This window comes from Eufriesea mexicana, unplaced genomic scaffold, assembly GCF_001483705.2.
Source record: "Eufriesea mexicana isolate 0111107269 unplaced genomic scaffold, ASM148370v2 scaffold2551, whole genome shotgun sequence".
NCBI classification, from domain to species: Eukaryota; Metazoa; Arthropoda; class Insecta; order Hymenoptera; family Apidae; genus Eufriesea; species Eufriesea mexicana.
In genome coordinates, this window is record NW_016910623.1 from 1,102,076 (window position 1) to 1,121,334 (window position 19,259).

The following is a 19,259-nucleotide window of genomic DNA, read 5'->3' on the forward strand; positions in this document are numbered from 1 at the left end:
TTAACTGTATTATTCAAGAAAATATTAATATCTCGACCGTTTTAATTAATTTTCATAATGAAATTTTGGAGATGGTTGGCACGTAACAGATGCACAGACAGGATCGCATGCGCTATATTCGCCTGATGTACGATGTGTTTTGCAATCGACAGCGCGGAAACGAATAGCCGCAGAAGCTTTATCGACCAGGCTACGTGTGGACACACCTACGTTTAATAACGAATGCACATTGCCTCGTTAATAGTGCCACCAAAATCGTTATCAAACCTCGAAACTCCGTGATACCTAATCAAATTGCAGATAAATTATTTGTGGTGTTTGCTAGTAGCTACGCGATAGTCGCTGTATTCTGGAAGCTTTGTATCAGTGGATTTCGATTTTGGGTTTCTTGCATAATGTTCCATTGTATCCAAAATATTCTTCAATCTCCTCCTCAATAATGGCACTGGATAGAAGCGTAGATAAAGAGATCATTTTGCGAAGACTTTTGTCCCATAGATGATATCTTCTCTTAAAAGTTCTTTTCTCTTCAAACTTCTCTCTAAAAATAAAAAGAAAAATGCAAAAGTCGTAAATCAACCTGCAGATTTAAATAGTAATAAAAGAATTACAGGGTTTCTGTATCATTTCTGCTTTTCTGATTAATCTAAACGATGGATACGTCAAGTTGATCTTAAAATTGCACATCATAGTTCAGGTTTATTTTCGCGAATCCACGTCGCGTTCGCTCATTGCTACTGACAGATGAACCAACGTCAACTCAAACAGCGAATCTAATGCATATGTTTCGATACATGGGCGTCATGTGTGAATATGTGACGCATGAAATCGGTATACACAGAAATACACAGCAGAGAATCGTCTGGTTTACGGTTCGTAGCCTGTAGCATAAGCGCAAACGGGTCGATCAGCGATTTTACCTGAACCACCATCGACGAATATTAATCTCCCGTCGAGTTTGCGGAAACGTCCACTGCAAAACCCTCCATTTTCGTTGAAGAGATCAATTTTTTTGTAACGGGAAATCGACATTCCTCTTCTGCTCGCGACCTTTGCACCTGGAAAAATTGCGAAACGCGTGTAATCGTATCACGTTATCGTCTGGAACTTCCAGATAAGCTGGAAGAAATTTTCACGGAAGAAAGTTGGAATAAAATGGACGCAAATCACCTCTTGAGACTGGCTTCTTCAAGATGAAAGGTTTATGGCCTTCCGGCAGTGAGATACGAGCCATTAACAAGCAACTGCGGAACTGTTTTTCCCTGGCGAATTATCGATGCAAATAGGATTCTGACCAGATTCGTTGAAAACTCTAATGAAAATGGAAACTAAGTTACCAACGAGCGTGGCGAGCGATGTGTCAGTAACGATACGAAACTTTTTGTCACGGCAAATCTCATCGTTTCCTACCATTGGCGAACCCATTATCGGCACGGTGTACGTCATGCAAATTGCTGGTCTTGAAGATATCGCCTCCGATAAATCAGCTTTCAATTTCTACAAGAAAACGAAATAGAAATATTAATTCGGTTGTTCATCTTCCAAACTGATAAAAAATTATCGTGGCTTACCAACAGGCGTGAATGAAAAGCTTCGATCATCGTTGAAATTTCACACCTAGTCACGCTTCTGCGTGCTTTTGATGCATTGGTTATTTGCTATCAATTTCCACTGCATCAAGCTCGAAATACCATAGCTAGTTGAGCTACTGAATTTTCGGGTTTCCATAGAAGCTGATGTTGCAACTGATTTATAGAGATTTAAGCCGTTTCTACCTTCCGACTAAATATATACAATGTTGTTCTTACAATTTTCATAGAAATGCATATTTCGTGAAAATATTTAATAATACGGAATATTATACGTATATGTACCTTACAAGACAGGTTTACGATTTTCATAATTTTTCAGCCACATATTTTCTCGTTAAGTGCTTCTTTGGAAATTTCCATGAAAGGAATCTATGTACATACGTACAGGCTGTCTAATTCTGCTAATTCGTTAATTTTCTACGATGTTCAGACGCATGAGATTTTTCGAAATTTAAACGAAAGCTTCGCATATTTCACGTGGAAAGTATTAATGCCCCGAAGTGCTGTAACTGCATAATGCACGTGCGAGTTATGCGAGTATAAACCGCCTTTCGTGATGTAGAAAATGCATTATCCTCTTATGATCCCCCTTTCTTTCTCCCTATGTATCTCTCACCACCAGTGACTTCGTTTTTCTAGAATTCCTCGACGATTCCTCATTTATGCTAACTTATTCGTTCAGAATTCTTCGAATAAAATTCGTCCCGATGGCGAACGAAACGGAACGATTTCAGTGGTAATCATGAATCGAAATCGTGTCTGATATCGGATTTTTCCATCGCTCTTCTTCTTTCTCCACCCTTGTTCGTCGGAATTAATATCTATCCGAGATTTATCTGGTTACGATGAAACGAGCAAGATTAAAATTCGAACGAATCGCTGCAGTACCAATGCTCTCGTCAATTCTGATGGATCGTTAATAAATATTTTTCCACGAGGGAGAGAGAAAAGAAAAGAACTCGGTCTTGTACTGGAGATTAATTATCATGGACAAAATGGCCGGGATACGGTTCTTCGCCGAGTTAGAATTTCCACGCTGGAATCGCTGGTTTAATGGACGATACTTAGTATAATTAGATCCCGTGGTAATTAACAGGAAACTGAAGTACAGGCTTTGTCTTCTTCGCACTTCGGTAAAATCCTAAGAGCATGTACCTCGATTAAAACGTAATAAGAAATTTTAATGAAATTCGCCGACTGAGAGTAGCACGGTGAATTATTTATTTCTTAAAATCCATCTCGTTTCATTTTCAATCTCCGTGGTCGTTGGAAAATCCCTCGAAATGTAAACGTTCCGTTTTCATTCTCGATTATGCGAGATTACTGTGGTGATTCGGTGAGAAGAACATCGATCGAGTTATTCGAAAATCGATAAATTCCTCGACTCCTTTGCTAGGCAATCTCTGACCAGTTTATATTCAACGTGTGTCTATTAATTTTTCTATAATTGAAACCCGATGGGATTAATTGTCCTGATTAACGGGATTAACCCTATTCTGTTGCGGTCATTTCCAATTACACGGATTAATTAAACCGGCCCATTAGTTTACCAAATTGTCCCGAATAGGATGGCAGAAAATTGGATCAACTGACGCTTTAACTTGTGCCTCTGTAGAAGATTTCGACTCTCGTTATCTTTTATTCGCTCCATTTTCTCCTTTACCTCCCGTAAAAATCGATATCATGCCTTTCGTAATTTCCAGTTCCATCCTTTCCACTGTGGAAAGAATCCTGGAAAAAATTGATTTAGACATGCAATATTCGTTTCTTTAGAAATCGGTAAGTTCGCTACTTTATCTCTTTTTATGAGATGCGTAAAATCTTCTGAGGAATTGAATTTTCCAAAAGATTTACCTTTTCAGGAGACAGTAACTTTATGGGCTTCTAACGAACCAGGAATTCCCGTAGTGACTCGCGTTTTATGGTTCTCCTGGTACACACGTTTCCTGAATCGAACGCATACTGGCTTACTGTATCACATTCCACCGTATTTCCTTCCTGATATGACCGTCTCTTTGACCCATTTTTCATTGCAGCGGTTTTAATTGCAACCGTTCTTCCAAATTGGCAGAAATATACCTGAAACACGTATATCTATGACACGTCATATGTACAATATCTTTTTTCCAACAATGAAGAAATTTCCAGCAACGTAGAAAGGGCGTATAAAAGTGTATTACGAGGTTTCACTTTTTTTAATGACCGATCATATAGTTTCCCAGTTGGCAAGTTACAAAGGCGTGCATTAATAGCACTTCAGCAGCCTTAATTGCACCCAGTAATTAAAGTCACTACGAAGAATTATATAAAACGGATGTCGAAAAATGAACAAACGTTATAATTTTAATCCAAGTTTATAACTTACGATATAAATTCATTTCGAAAATTGATATCAAAATTCGTGGAAAATCGAAGAGTATTCCCTAGTCGATTTAATCGAAGTCTCATGTCGACACTGCATCAGCTAGTGCCATGAAATGCAATCGTAATGAACTATTACACCTGAACCGTTGAATTTTTCATTAAAATATCGGAGAAAACACTTTCGGGCTTTATCCGCGGTTTTATTGGTTGTCGTCGAGTGCTTTTACGTGCCGTTTGTCTCACATTCGTTTTACAGCCCTCTCGAGACCTGTCAGTCGACGTCCACGAAGTTCGTTCCTCGTTGGTTCACGAGAGAATTCCTGCTCCTATCGCTACGAATTTATTAAATCTAATTCCGTACGCGCATCACTCGACCCCTTATTCCCATTCCCTGCGGGGGATAAACGTCGAAAATAATTTCCCGGGAAATCGGGAACCAGCGCTGACTTACACGTGCATTCAGGTCAACTAATTACAGCTTGTTAAACCCACGCTGTGGTTTGTCTTCTTAATGAGAAACTGGAGAACAGACCTTTCTGGCGATCAATTGTGTCACTTCGTTTTCTCTTAATTCTCCTTTATTTCTGAAACATTTCACGACAGAATCTTTTATTTTTATCATTAAAAGGGAGGATTACATAGGATTCCAACGATGGTCGGGTAATCTTTTTGTTTGAGAAAGAATGAAAAGAGTAGAATAGAGTTTCCAGTTTTTACCATACAAGGTAATATTTCTCGAAAATTCTCTATTGAAACTTATCTAACGAGATAACGGCGGATACATTGTAAACAGAGGTTAGATTTTCGACCATAATCAGCACGGGGATTCAGTCGGGGCGATGAATTCTCTTTCGTGCGAACAAAACCGTGCATTGTTCACGTTGCATCCAAAGGAGTGGAAATTAAATTCTCATCGAACAATGGACTCCTTACCTTGCCAAGTTTCACCCGACAAAACGACTAACTACTTTCCCTAATTCTGTGCTTTTCATTCGTAATATTGTTCGGGAAATGCATGCATCTTTTATCATTGGCTGGTTAGCTTTGCATCCAAATGGTCTCATTCGCAAACAAGTAATTTTAATTGTAATTTAGTTCCGGGACCCTGAAATTACACTGGATGTAGAAACTATGATTTACAAATGTATACGATCTAGATTGCTGGAGGCAACCTTGATACATGTACATAATTGATGGCAGATAGTTTTAAGAACAACGGAGAGAATGCATTTGCATTTTCTTTCAAAACCTGTATTTGCATTCCGCACGGTGTTTACGTGAATATAAAGGATAGTCATTAACATGCAAGAGTGGATTCTCGAAAAGTCTTCAGAAATGCAGGCATATCGGTGTCTGCTCGTGCCACGTGCTCGCCGGAAACGTGCGTCTTTTGTATGTACCTGGTTTTGTACATTCGTATACCTGCTCGCGATCAGACAGTTTGCACGAAGTACAACAGTCACGGTATCATGCTCTCCTGACTCTCATTTTTCACGGGTTCGTCGGAAAAGCTAACTGCATTCTTGTGCTGACTCGTATGGAAAAAATGAACGCAATTTGAAAGAATTAACGCAATTCACGTAGCTATATAGTTCCTGCATGAAAATTTATTATAGGAAGGAATTTCAATAACTTTACCTTTTTATGCGAAAAGTGAAATCGGAAAAATTAGCAAATCATATCAGAAGTTAAATCCAACAGTGCACAAAGTTAGAAATATTCATAGCTCTCAGGAAAAAAAATAAAACAGATGGCCAATCAAAAAACATCACAGGCTGGGAACCTTTGTTCAAATATTGACGCAGCCAACATCGCGGGATCTGAAAGTGAGATTTTTATCACAAACAATCGTACCATTGTTATTTAATAACTCAGAAAGCACTTCGCTATTTAACATCTGATTTCCAAGTACAGCAAATTCAACAAACCTACTTCAAATATCGTAAACAATATTTCATATACATAAGGAATAAATATTCCATAAAAATAAATTTTATAGAATCATCATAATGAATATTTAATAGAACGTGGCACGTGTGTATACATGAAAATGCTGCCATCGGTACGCTAGGGTAATTGTATTTGCGAATTACCTAAAAATTTCCATGTATATATATTTTCGCAACAAAGAAATTATTTGACTCCCCATCGAAAGTTACAGCTTCATTGATAAAAAGGCAGTCTGTGGAAGGGTACGGTCAAAACGATGTGCTGGAACGATGGGGGCGTCCGATTGGTGGGGGCTAGACGGCAGCTGTTTGCTCGGCACACGGCCGAGGGTCGCGTTCCATGTGTACCCGCCAGCAATGCCACATCGTTGTCGCTGCTCTGCGACCATTATAGTGTTTGTGGGGGAAACTCGTGGCGAAAAATGTTCGTGAAAAATGTGACGTTTATTCTGCTTGAAAATACGTTCGTTTAACGTTAACGTGTCATCGTTAGTGTGTGCATGTGAATCGACAAAAGCCGAAAGGGAGAAGGAAATACCGAGAAGTAGCCACCCGGCACGACTAACGACAAGAAACGAACGACATGGAGAGGTTGGAAAAAGAAATTCTCGATGGCTGTTGTGAGAACTGGTTACGTGGTCGAGACACGTTGGTGGACGACATGTAAGGAGATTCCGAGTTGGCTGTGAAACGTGGTGAATTGAGAAACAGAATGAAAAGTGCGAGAAAGGTGACAGGTTAAGTTTCGAACAGGGGACGCTTGCCTCCATGCGACACTCCTCGGTCGGTAACGTACGAAAAATCGATTATTTGCTTGACGGGTATAAATGTTCGAATTTTCGCGGGTTTCTCTTGATTTATCGTTACAGGAAAGTAAATTGCGAACTTTATGCTTAATTTTCCAAAATTTTCTAAATAGAATTGAAAAAATTATTACAAAATGTATTACCGGCTAAGAAGAGAAAAGTTGCAAAAGTTGTATAAAACAAACAAAGATAGCGCCTTATTTGCTGGACAAATTTGATCGCTGTTAAATTAATAATTGTATAAACTTTATAAATTTAATACTAACGTTGTCGTAGTAAATTAATGCGCGTAAAGTAGTACGTAGTGTGTATAAACGTAATATCCGTAAATGAAATCGTCGATCTGTCACAAAGTGTGTAAATATTGCGTGTCAGGAGTGAAACATTCGTGATACAGGTAATCTATAACGCTAGCAGGTATATCTGGTATGGAGACAGTCATTTTTGCCGTGACGAGTATCTTTGCTATGTAATTTAATACCATCTGTCGCGAGATCAGTCGATACGTCTGTCAGGATTCTTTCTTCTTTGTACGTATTCACATCTGGTAAATTTTTGTTCGAACTTATTAAAACAATATCAAAGTTTCTGCGAAGAAAAAAAGAGTATACTTTTGAATAGTACTTTCAATCGTCGAAAATATGATTTACAAGTATGTACGAAAGCAGAAACGCATTATGTCAGAAAATGGCTGTTCTCAGGAAAGAGCTGTTCCTTTTCCTTCTTGGGAAACACGATGAACGCTATCTCGACTCGAATGGTCGACTTGCTCTCGATGGCATTCGAGAACGGTAGTGAACGGAGGCACGTGCGTCCTTGCGAGGTAAACCTCTATGCATGGAAGGTTGCATAACCATAAGTAGATTTGTTCATGGACATTTTCCTACCCGTTCAGACATTTTCTTTCGCTTTTCTCCTCATTTTTCATTACTTATCCGAAGAATTTTATTCTCGTCGATCGCCTTTCTTTTCGACCATCGTATAGCGATCGTATCGTTTTCAAAACATGACTTAATCCGGCAATTTTATCGAACGTGGAATCATAATCTCAACATTATTGCTACGTTTGTTATGAAAAGCGTGTTCAGTCGAGTACTTGTTTCAGCTACGTGTTTATTACGCGAATAATTTCCTTTCACGAATAATTATTCCTTATCTCGATTCATTAAATAGCGAGTAAAAAAAAATAATCAAGAAAAGATGAGAGAAACCTTGTTCAAAGTCTAAACAGTTTCTTCATAACTAGATGTAAGTGAGTACATGTACATAGTGTTACCGTGTTTTTGTAACACCTCGTTTGAATTCATTAAGTATGCTTCTTGAGCAAGTTCGAAGCACTTGACGAGCGGAAGGAGGCGTTCGCCTCCTGGTGTCAAAGAACCGTAGTTTCACGCGGGAACGGAAGTAGATTGCAGTTTATCGCCGACGGAGTTTTGATAAGGAGGACAACGCCTCAAAAGGATACGTTGTTTGCATTTCCTAGCGCTAGGGTGCGCTGCGTTCTAATTACCCTACATTTCACGAATGACACCATTTATGAGCGAATTTCACGGTAGTTTGAGAATTATCCGCTGTAGGTACGCGGAAATTTTATCTTATTTATATATACTAAATTTGCAATCTTGCAGGGAACTTTACCTTAATTTTGCTATGATAAATATACAAGAATTGCCACGAGAAACCTATATTTCTTTACTCGATGATTATCCGTGGTGTTTTTCGTCACGATTCATTAATTTCACGGTCGGTAGTTCGTAATATAAACGTGGTTCGTCACGGAACAACGATATATTAACAATGCCAAAGAACGGTAACTGCGCGAAGGAAGTTGATTGTAGTTTATCGAAAAGATATAGAGGGCGACGTTATAAAAGGGTTAGATGGCGGAACAACGTAGTTTTAATTACGATCTGTCTAGACAGGTTTCCAAGTTTTTGTTCTGATTTTTTTCACTAATATCCCGTATTCCTTTCGGCGGATTATCAAAGAGCAGTGCGTGATCGTTCGATTTTTTACTCGATACATCGGGCTAAACGTGGCTGGCGCAAAGGGATCCGTTAGCCGCAAATCGCTTTTTCAGGATTTCTGCATCGCTGACAACGCGTCGACGTTTGAACAGAGATAAAATAGTGACCTGTGGATACTCGTTTATTAGTCTGTTCCCTATCCTTTTCCCGTTTGTTGTCAATGTCGATACGTTTCATCGCGAACCGAAGTTAACGTAACTATAGAATTTACTACATTTACGTTCGTTCTTTCTATATATTTCGTTTTTTCCTTTGTAACGTGTCAGTTACACGCTGCAATGGCGGATTTATTTTCTCTGTTGGCAAGAAAACGCGCTGCAATTTCCTCTAATGTAATCCACTTTCGTTGCAGAGCTCTTAATGGCCGCGAAAAAGTTGCTCGAACGTTGCTCGAGGAGGAAGCAGTAAAAGTTCTAATTTCATTCGCCTCCCGAGAAAAGTAATATCTCGGGATTGGAACCCATCCGATGGAATCGGCGTCTCATCGCGGCAACCATTTTTCTATCGTTCGGGAAAAAAGAAAGAGGGGGAAAATCTGTTCCTAACCTCGTTAACCGGTGGAGTTTGCCGTTTGCATGCTCGGCTAAATAAAACACATAGAAATGGAAGGAATTTGGAAAACTATGACGAGGTATCAGTGTATCGTGGTGGATGTAGCTTTCGTTCTTAACAGTGTTGGAAATCTCAACAGGGAATTACAACGATAGGATCTTTCGTGGCAACAATCGTGAGACAGTAATCACGAAGGAGAAAGGGGAAACGGAAGCGTTATTAGTGGCTATTAGCACAATGGACGTTAAAACGAGAGGAAGTCGCTGGCACGTATCCTCTTCTTTCCTTTTGTTTTCTTTACTCCTCCTACCATTGCGAGGTATTTTCCAACGAAGAAATCGATGTACCGTTGTTAACGTTGACGATGAAGTGGAGAGCGAGCGAGCGAGAGAGAGATGGAAGCAAGAATTACGGAAGGATAATACTTAATCATTTTCTATTTTTTTTTTTTATTTTTTAATTATTTTTCTTTTTCGTATATTGCGTCAGAGTCGATAATTGTCGATAATTCCTTAATTTCGTCTGACGATATCGAGGGATCCTGGACAAATCAATCGTCCTCCGACAATTTACTTACCTCGGGCTTTAATTATCCCATTATCATTTCGACGAGGCGTAATTACCTCGTTAACTTCTAACGAACTCCAATCTGTATCGCAAGAGGCGATTTTATTCCTCTCGATCGATTCAAGTGCGTTCGCCATTGCCTCTATCTCCTCGCCTCGTGGTCGTTGCCAACTCCCACTTTCTTTTTCTTTTATATCCCGTTTAAATTGTTATCCGCGATTCCGAATCAGCAATTCGACCATCTGCGTGCTCATGTAATCATCCGTCTGTCGAGTTTATCTAATCACCGTTGTACTTATAATATCATTTCCGTCGTTCTGTTTAATTTGCACTCACCTCTTCTCGTTCGTACAACGATTTTCATATTCATCGATTTTTTCTCGCATCCTTTTTCTTCTTTTTTTCTGCGCATAATTCTAGCGGCTTATCTGAGCTCCCCGTTGCTCTTTGCTCTCCGATAAAGCTTTTCCCCCGTCGTCGTTTTTCCCGCCCCTATATTTACAAGAAATCTGTACATACTTAATATTCAAACCGAAGGTTTCGTCGACATCAAACATTCCATTGATCGTATACCTGGTCGATGCAAGAGCGAATACACGGATTCATTCGATTTACGGTTCTCCTTTGTGATGGTAAGATATGTTTTTACCCTCGGCTCACGAGGTCATTTGTATCACTTATATCACTTTACTTGAAGCCTCACTGTATTCGCTGACACACTATCCTGTCCAATTTCCAGGTTTCCACACTGTCTCCCGAGCGTTGTGGGCAAACTCCGCCAGCCAGTTGCTTCGTCGAGTACACGAGCGATTTCTTGCCTTTAAATTCGCATATCGGTGACAAATGTTCGGTATATTTCAAGCCACGCTATAACCGTGCGAGATGCATTTGCAGAAAGGTCTGTAGATTGCCTACCGTTTATAAGCTGCTCGAGGCGAAGGTTGGAAGCATTAAGTGCGTTCGAGGCTAGGGGTTTTCTAGAAATTTGTCAGCGTTAATCCGAGCACGATCGAGGATTAAAATACTCGTAGTTGTTGGAATTGATCCCAGGACTATCGAGGATCAACGCACGTCTATTTGTTGTCGTAATTAATCCTGGGACTATCGAGGCTTAACGTACACTTGGCTGTTGTCAGAATTAATCCTGGGACTATCGAGGAGTAACGTGCACCAAGTACTTCTATTTCTCCGAAGATATACAAAGGAAACGGGCTTTCATCCTAGACAAAGTCGCAGATAAAGCACTTTGCCCCTACAGATTGCAGCATCTGCAAATTTACTCTGAACGCATCCGTAGTTCGCTGGTTAATCCGTAACAGAAGGAAACAATCGAGGATTCAGGCGTGTGCTCTCTACACGAAATAGGAACGGAAATCGATCTGGCTTTCTCTCAGAAATCGAACCTCTGTTTACACTGTTCCTCTACGCATATCTCAACCCCTTTAATGCCACTCTTATCCTCGCTGCCTATACAATGCCCCCAATCTTGTCGATTCGACGACCAGCCACGGACGCCAGCAATAAGTTTGATTGGGCTAACAAATTGTCACGCTCGTCTCGAGGAGGAAGAGGCGACGTTCAGGCCACTTCTTCGTAATGGGCAATTGTGGTTGGCGCACTGGAATTGACCGGGTGCGTGTCCTAAGTAAATAATAAAATCGTTTCACTCGGCTACCAGTCCACGGCTCGACACGCGTTAATTCGGGCTTCTTGTTCCTCGCAAACGCGTCTCTCAACTGGAACACATCAACGTCCATCCATCTCGAAGCCTCGTTCCATCGCGTCTCGTTCTAGTTCTCGTTCGGATTTTCCTCGACAATCGTCGATCAATCCCGTCGAATATCATATTTTCCGGTAGTACTTGCGTCTGGTGAATAATTCATCGGTTTAGGCGAATCGCAGGGTGCTCGTTGGAGGTGGAATTAGAGAGGGAAGAATTATGTAGGATTTTGGGACTCCCCGCGGAGCCCTCGGTTTCAAATGCAATCCGCGTTATCGGTTTCATCGCTGCATTGATTTCGCCCTCCTTTCTTCCTCAAAGAATATCCATCTCGACGTTTACTTTTTATCCGAACGCGCGCAATTGCACGTGCCGCTGTTTTTAATGGAGTCGTAAAGAGAGCTATTAACCTTGATGAGAAGCGGAGTATATCTGCCTGTAATGCTAGTAGACGTTTATATCTGCCTGTGCCGGTAGAAATATGCTTCTCGAAATCTGGATTTCTGTTAAAATTACCTCTTCCACCTGCATATACGTAATCGCGTAAAGAAATCGTTCGTCGTGTTTCCCTGGGTGAAGGACTGCTAGTGACACGTTCACCAGATCATCGTTAGCGTTGTGGTATATCTGAAAACGTGGTCCATCGTTTTGCAGCTTTATCAAACCAAAGAAGTGCCTGAGAAGATCCAGGAAGAACGAGTATAATCTTCCTTGCTTGCCAAAGAAATGCAAATGTAATATATAAATTGACACGTCGTCGAGAAGTACATATTTCCACAAACGAACGTTCAAATGCGATACTCAGAGGTGTACCACGCACCTGCGACGCCACGAGTCGAATGCGAGTTGGACTGAACTAGGTCAAGCTCTGGAAGAGCCGAGAAAAGTATCGTTGGCACACGTCGAAGAATCCTCCAGATGAAATTTCGCAAATTTTCCAACACGTCCAGCCCCAAAATGGAATTGCTCTCAAGGCGGTCGTCCAGCGACAGGATATCGACCCTCAAACGGTCGAGGTCCTTCCGAGCGTCGATGAAACTCATGTCAAAGCTGCGAACTCACGCGAATCTGCGTTTAAACGGCGGCTTCGACTTGTCTCCGGTATCGCTGCAAACTCAGCACTCCAAGAAACAACGAAACAAGCTGTCCCTGGCAGAGGAAGCCTCTGCGCCAGCCAGAAACACCAAAGATCCTTGCGTGAAGTGTCCCTCGAGGAACGATAACGAGGTACTCGAGAGCCTCAACTCGAAAGATACGGTTTCGTCGAGCGAGTTAGAGTCTCGCAAAATCAGCAAGGACCTAAAGAGCAAGCTGTGTCTGACCGACAGGATAATGGGGAAGAATCGTAAGGACCAAGAGAAGTCGTCGAAGAGGTACAACGATACCATGTCACCGAGGGTGACGCATATGTTCCGGTGGAAAAGCAACGAGGAGACCTCGTCGATATCCAGCGGGGAGAGGAAAAACGTTTTCCGTTCTATCGATAGCCACGTGTCCTATGAGAATCCTACTTTCCGCCTGGACAGCTCTTTAGACTCGTCGGTCTCCAGTTTCCTGTTCGAATCCGAGCATTCGGATCACGTTTCGAACGATGTCGAATGTAAGGACGTGTCCTCCACGGAACCCTGCGTGGACACGGGGTTGACCGTGGTCCTGGACTCCGTGAGGTCGAGCGAGGACGAAACGATGGCGAAACTCGCCGACGAAGGCAGCCATCGAGCCATGTTCGACAAGGACAGGTACCTCGAGTGCAATAGGAGCTATCGGCCTGTGTTCACGAGTTCCAAAGCTAGGAGCCTGTCGGTGAACGACGTGGTCCTGCAGGAGGAGGAAGAGGAAGCTGCGAGCTGTTTGAACACTGAGGACGGGGCGAGTCTCGATTGGCAGAGCAGTCACGCGGATGATCTGGCCACGCTGAAGGGACGCAAGTCGTCCGAGAAAATTAGAAAAACTTCCGTTTGCTCGTCAAAGTCCTGCAGGATCAGGACTGTGGATAATATAACTAACTTCTGGACGAATGCCCGCGGTGGCAGCTTCCGTAGCAAGGTCTCGGTTGGAAGGAAGAAGTCGGTGAAAGATCCGAGAGAACACGAGTCCATGGGGCAGGATAGGGTTCTCGTTACGACCACTTCTGGATCAAGTACGGGATATCAGCTTTTTAATTACTTCGCCCAATTTTTTCCCGTCGATCGTGTACTTTAGATAAGCCTGGCCTTTAGCCTTGTTAGAAGAAAATGTCGTTCTTGTTACTTGGTAACTACGCGTTACCAAAGCGTTATTCAATTGGTTTCCGATGAGGGAAAGTAAATCGAAGGGAAAGAAACGAGAGTTTATTCCTCTCGATGCTACTTGCTGCACTTAGTTTCCGTTCCAACTGCTTCATTCGACACCGCGCAAGACGAAGCTGGGTATTCTCGAAAGGCGTTTTAATTAAAGGAAAATTGCACGATGGTAAAGAAAAATAGCGAGAATGTCCGTGTTTTTCACGAGAGCACTCTCCGTGTTTAACTTTGTGCAAGGCTGTTTAATTAACGTGCACACACCCCCACGAAACGAAGCGACGAAAAGATTTCCGCTTTCCCTATGGATTATGCAACAGTTGGCCTTCGTAATGAACTTAGCGTAGCAAGACCTGGTTCTTCGGTACACCAGCTTAAAAGTCCTTGTGTCTGCCATTGTCCAGTTGCGATTCTCTATTTACCTCCACCGCGTAAGCCTCTCGTCGCAGTTTGCCCCCCTTTGGTCTCCTTTATTCAGTTTCTTTCGTTTGTGTTCACGCAGAGCTGTACTCTTTGCAAGGGATGGAGTTCCTGGAGGGTTTCGGGAAGAAAAAACAGCAGCCGAATCAGCAAACGAACAATATATCGTCGGTGCACATCAATCCTCTAACGGCACAGTCTCTCAACATACACCTGCATGGTATCTTTTATTTTCGTTTTTTACTTTCTTACCGAATTTTCTCACCTTTCTTTCCACTATCTTCGTCGTTACTCCATTTTTTAACGCACACTCTTTTTAGATTTTCGTTTATCTCTTCAACGTGCCCGATTTCGCTTACTCCAAAGCGAAGAAGTAATTCTGGGTCAGCAGACATTTTTTTCATCTTTTCCTTCTCTCTTTTCTCGTCCTATTAATCTTTATGAATCGTGGGAGACGTATGATGAATCCTGTACACGCGCTTTAGTTTATCACACGTTTTTCGTTTTTCAGCTCTCTTCGCTGCAGTGGAACATGGCCACCTGGACAAAGCCAAAACAATTTTGGAGTCGACAGACGTGGACGTGAACAGGTGAGCTTTTCGGATATTCCGTATTTAATGGAATCTCGCGCTGACAGTGTGTTAGCATTTTAAAAGCGACCCCGGTTATCCACGCTGCGACCCGGGGCCGAGGAAATATTCTCTTGGAATTAAATTTAGCGACGAACAAGTGGAAAACAAGATGTAACACTTGGCGAATCGTAAAAGGCTGCCGACGTAACGCGCTGATTTCAGAGGCAAAGAACTGGCCAACAGTGGCGCTCCACGTGATTCTAATGTAGGTTAATTGCAACTGTTAATTAATTTCCCCGGCAGTTACAGAAAACGAGCCAATTAACATAGGATTGAACGTTGGATCGTGGAACGTATGGCTCGACTGTTTACCGATCCTACTTTTTAAAAAGTTGTTGCATAATCATCGTCTCTTCCTCTTACTTATTTTTACATCATCGCATTCTCGAAATGCGTTTTCAGCTGAAATCTGAAAGTTCAAATCGAAATTCCAGTCACTCTCGATCGTCGTTGTACAACGTGGGATACTTTATCGTCGTGGAATTAACGAGGAAAATTTGGGAATAATTCCAGAATGTAGGATCGTTTCACGAGCAGCGAAACTACCACGTTTCATCGAATCGCAAGGAATGAAGTTGGACAGAAAAATATTCAGGTCTGTTTTACGAGATCCGACCTCACTCCTCGATAACGATTTACGATACCACGAATTCATGGTTGATTCCAGGCGGAAGAATGTATCATGTCAACGGAAGCGAAAGATATGGCCCTCTTCGCGACGCGCATTCAGGATTTACGATGGAAATTCCAGCTGATGGATTTATTTCCCAAAAATTACTCTTTGGTCTTCGACAATTTAACGGGACAAAAATACGATTTACTCGAAATAAGACGTCCATTTTATGACCTAGTTGCATGCCTGCAATAAGGATCGCGCTATCGTTAGGATATTTCAACCGATCCCATAGAGAGATTTCTCGTCGTATATTTGCTCGAAATGGCCTCGTAAATTCGATTCTTCTTCGAGTTTCGAGGACAAGAGGGATGTGACGTATTGGAACTCGCAACGAATACTCCACAAAAATATGCAATGCGTTGCTTAACACGTTGAGTGCAGCGCCGATTTTGCTATACTTTCCGCTCAGGCGGCAGCTAGTGAGCACTTGATGTCGAGCGCTCAAGTATACCGAAGGTTATGAGCAGAAGATTACTTTGTTTCACTTTGTCGTTTGGACTGTGAGAATGGTACAGCCAATGCACAAATATACAAATTATAAACAGAAGATAATGGGGTGGGGAATGCCAGAAAGGCAAAAAGGCGATCACCAAGAAACGATCAGTCGAAAAAAGCCACGGAAGTGTAAAGATTTACTTTAGCAGAGGGAATTAAATTTTTACAATATATTAATTGTCATTGATAATTTAACCCTTGACAATGCCAGTCTTACGCACCGATGATGATCAAACGGAAAATTGGCTGTCAGTCCCTAGAATCCACACCGTCCAAACGAAAAGTCTACTGTCAGTCCCTAGGGACTGACGCCGCCTGGACGGAAAGTTCACCGTCAGTCCCTAGGGACTGACGTAGCACTCAACGTGTTAAAATGTGTCATTACAATCACTGCAACTGAGTGAACAAGTTGGAACATAAACGAGAAAAGGACTACGCGTGTGAAGAATCGATTATGGGAAAACAACGTTTCACGAAGAGCGTATAAAAGTTTTATGGACGAAGGAGTACAACACTTTTAATCACAAGAGCAATAAAAATATGGAATCATAAGAGTAATAATGAAATATTTCATTCATCGTTACTGGCTCGAAAGAAATTTCGAATGAATCGATACTCGAGGCATAAGCTACACACGTGCACAGTACCATGCAGTTATACTTATTGCAAGCATCGACTCGATTACCGTTTTCTCCATTTCTCGTCTATAATTTCCACGCGCAAAAGGCAAAAGACCTGGCTCGTATCCTGTCGCCATAAAATCTCTCGATTTTGCGATCCACTAAATATCACGGAGACAATGAGAATGTTTACGAGCGGCTGCTCCCATTAACTGCTTTCTCGTAGAATTTTATCTCACCGTACGAACATCGACACATGCTTTATTAGCAGTCAGAGGGCTTAATAAAAGCAGAACGAAGCTAGTCGTGGCACGGAACGATAAATTCTAATTTGCCGGTGCCTTGTATTCCGTTGGCTCGCGTTAATTGGCGTTCGATGCAACGACCGTTTCCCCAAGACAAAGCCCCGCACGCATTTCGACACGTTACACGGTTCCTACATTGTAATCGTATCGATCCGCAACATAAGGCTCGTTAGATACGTAGCAATTCCCCACGATAATTAGATTTCATCGAGTAAATGGACACCATAGATGCAGATATTCCGCAGCATGTGCTGTGCACTATGGCGTACATCCATTCAATATATAATCTATTTAAGCCACGAGTTGCTCTGCTATAACGTTTCATTCGGTGTTACGAAAGACACGTATTGTTTCTCGCTCTACTATTAAACATCAATGCATCGTTAAATATTTATCAAAGATCAGGAAGAATTTTCTTTAATATTTCATTTTTACCCGACAGAAGATGCAGATACGAGCGTAAACTGAATCCAGGATGAAGCTTAAGGAGCATAGAGATTTGATATCGAGATAACTGGAGGTATCTGAATCAAAAGTTTCTCAAGTAACTCGGACAATGGATATAAAGAAAGAATTGTGCAAATGAGAGCTTCGAAGCTTAACGCTAATGCGTGCGTTTGAGAATAGTATACCTGAAAAGTAGCAGTTTGGAGAACCGTCCGACGAAGAAATTGCTCTGCCAGTTTTTGATCTCGCGCCGTTGCATCTAACGGTGAACGTTACAGCAAGACTTCAATTAGTACTCTGACGTTGAGAGGCTATACCGATTAAAGTAATTTCGACGATGAATTCACCTCTGACCTCAAAGACGAATCGAGCTCGAACATCGAGTCGGACGTTCCGGAGCATGGAATTCAGCACGAAACAGCAAACACGTATCGAACTTTCACGGCGTAATCGAATGATCGAGATCCATGAATCGACGTTTGCATTTGCAACCGGCGTATATGCGTCGTAATCGTCGCTGAACGTCCATTCGCTGCCGCGATAATCCGTTTATCCACTTCTCCTCTCTTTGTCCTAGTTTACTAATGGCAGTTCGCAAAAGCGCGTTTATCCAAGAACGAAATTGATGCCGATTACCTCACGGAAATAGGCGCGAACGTTTATTTTCCATCCGAACGCGGGCACATGGGCATTGCCTGGAATTTTCCATGGGTTTAGGTTAATATAGATTTATATCGCCCATGTATATTCAACTTTCATCCCGATGAAGATGGCTCTCGAATTCATTCCATTTGAATGTTTCACCCATAACCGATGAATTGATTCTTTTTTGTCGCTCGTGTCGAAAGTACCATCCACGTTTATCGTGATATATCGCGCGTATTTTCATAGTAGGATTTTTCTCTCGGCCAAAGTCAACGATGGGTCGCAGCGCGTGATGAATTATTTTACCGTAGCTTTCACGGTGATTTAGCATTAAATCCCACGATTAATCTCTTCCCACGAATAACGATGGTTTTGGATTTTCAGCGTGAACAGCGACGGCCTGTCACCCCTGGATGTTGCGGTGCTCAGCAACAATAGGCCGCTTGCAAAAATGCTGGTCGCGTTCGGCGCACAGGAGGGTAACCAGTGTAAGTACTATGGAATCCAGTGGTAAATTTCATTCGTGTTCATCTGGATTTTGAACCGGTAGACGATTCCAATCGACGCGATTTAAAGCGTCATTTTTAAGTGCCCGATATTTTTAAAGGCGTATGCGAGGAAAGGAAGAAAGATTCAGATGGAAGACAAGTGAAGTTTTATTTTATAAATACCTCTGTTAAACTTCCAACGTTTCTATTTATACTTCATGTTTTATATCCTATTTTATTTATCTATTGTTGATTTGTTACCGCTTATTCGTGGATTTGAAATAAAAGTGATGAATTTTATTTTGAATAGGAAAGCGAAAAGCAAGGTAGAAATGAATGGATATGGCGAATGGAAAGATTGGAAAAAATGCAGCGAGAAAATTGGAATTTTTTGGCAATCGTATGCCTTCTTGCATCAAACTCATATTCTTCCTGCACAACGCGGTAAACTTCCATGCGGAAGGGTACAAAAGAAGGCAAATTGGAGGCCTTTTGATCGATCCTCTTTGTTTCGGGAAACAATGCACGTGCAAATTTACCGCTTGTCCCGCAACTATGCAAAAAAGAAGTATAAATGTACAAGAAGAGCTTGATGAATGGTTCGGAGCCTTGTAATCTCTTTATTTCCACCTCTGAAATAATAGTCCGTAGCTTAAACTGATTCATGCGACTGTA

At 41.7% G+C, this 19,259-nt stretch overlaps 1 protein-coding gene across 4 annotated transcripts in view; it reads left to right on the forward strand.

The window, feature by feature from the left end:
- LOC108550201 (ankyrin repeat and fibronectin type-III domain-containing protein 1) overlaps window positions 1-19,259 on the forward strand; it is a 41,867-nt gene that overhangs the window by 13,657 nt on the left and 8,951 nt on the right. For 3 of the 4 annotated variants that reach the window (XR_001890400.1, XM_017903867.1, XM_017903868.1), the window contains exons 1-5: window positions 7,046-7,108; window positions 12,232-13,717; window positions 14,359-14,496; window positions 14,788-14,866; window positions 18,481-18,584. Coding sequence is in view for 3 of the 4 variants with exons in the window: in XM_017903867.1 (XP_017759356.1) it covers window positions 12,496-13,717; window positions 14,359-14,496; window positions 14,788-14,866; window positions 18,481-18,584 (1,543 nt within the window). In the remaining variant the exon portion in view is untranslated. Of the gene's footprint in view, window positions 1-7,045; window positions 7,109-12,231; window positions 13,718-14,358; window positions 14,497-14,787; window positions 14,867-18,480; window positions 18,585-19,259 lie in introns of those variants that run through there. The other variant, XM_017903869.1, reaches the window with a different exon arrangement.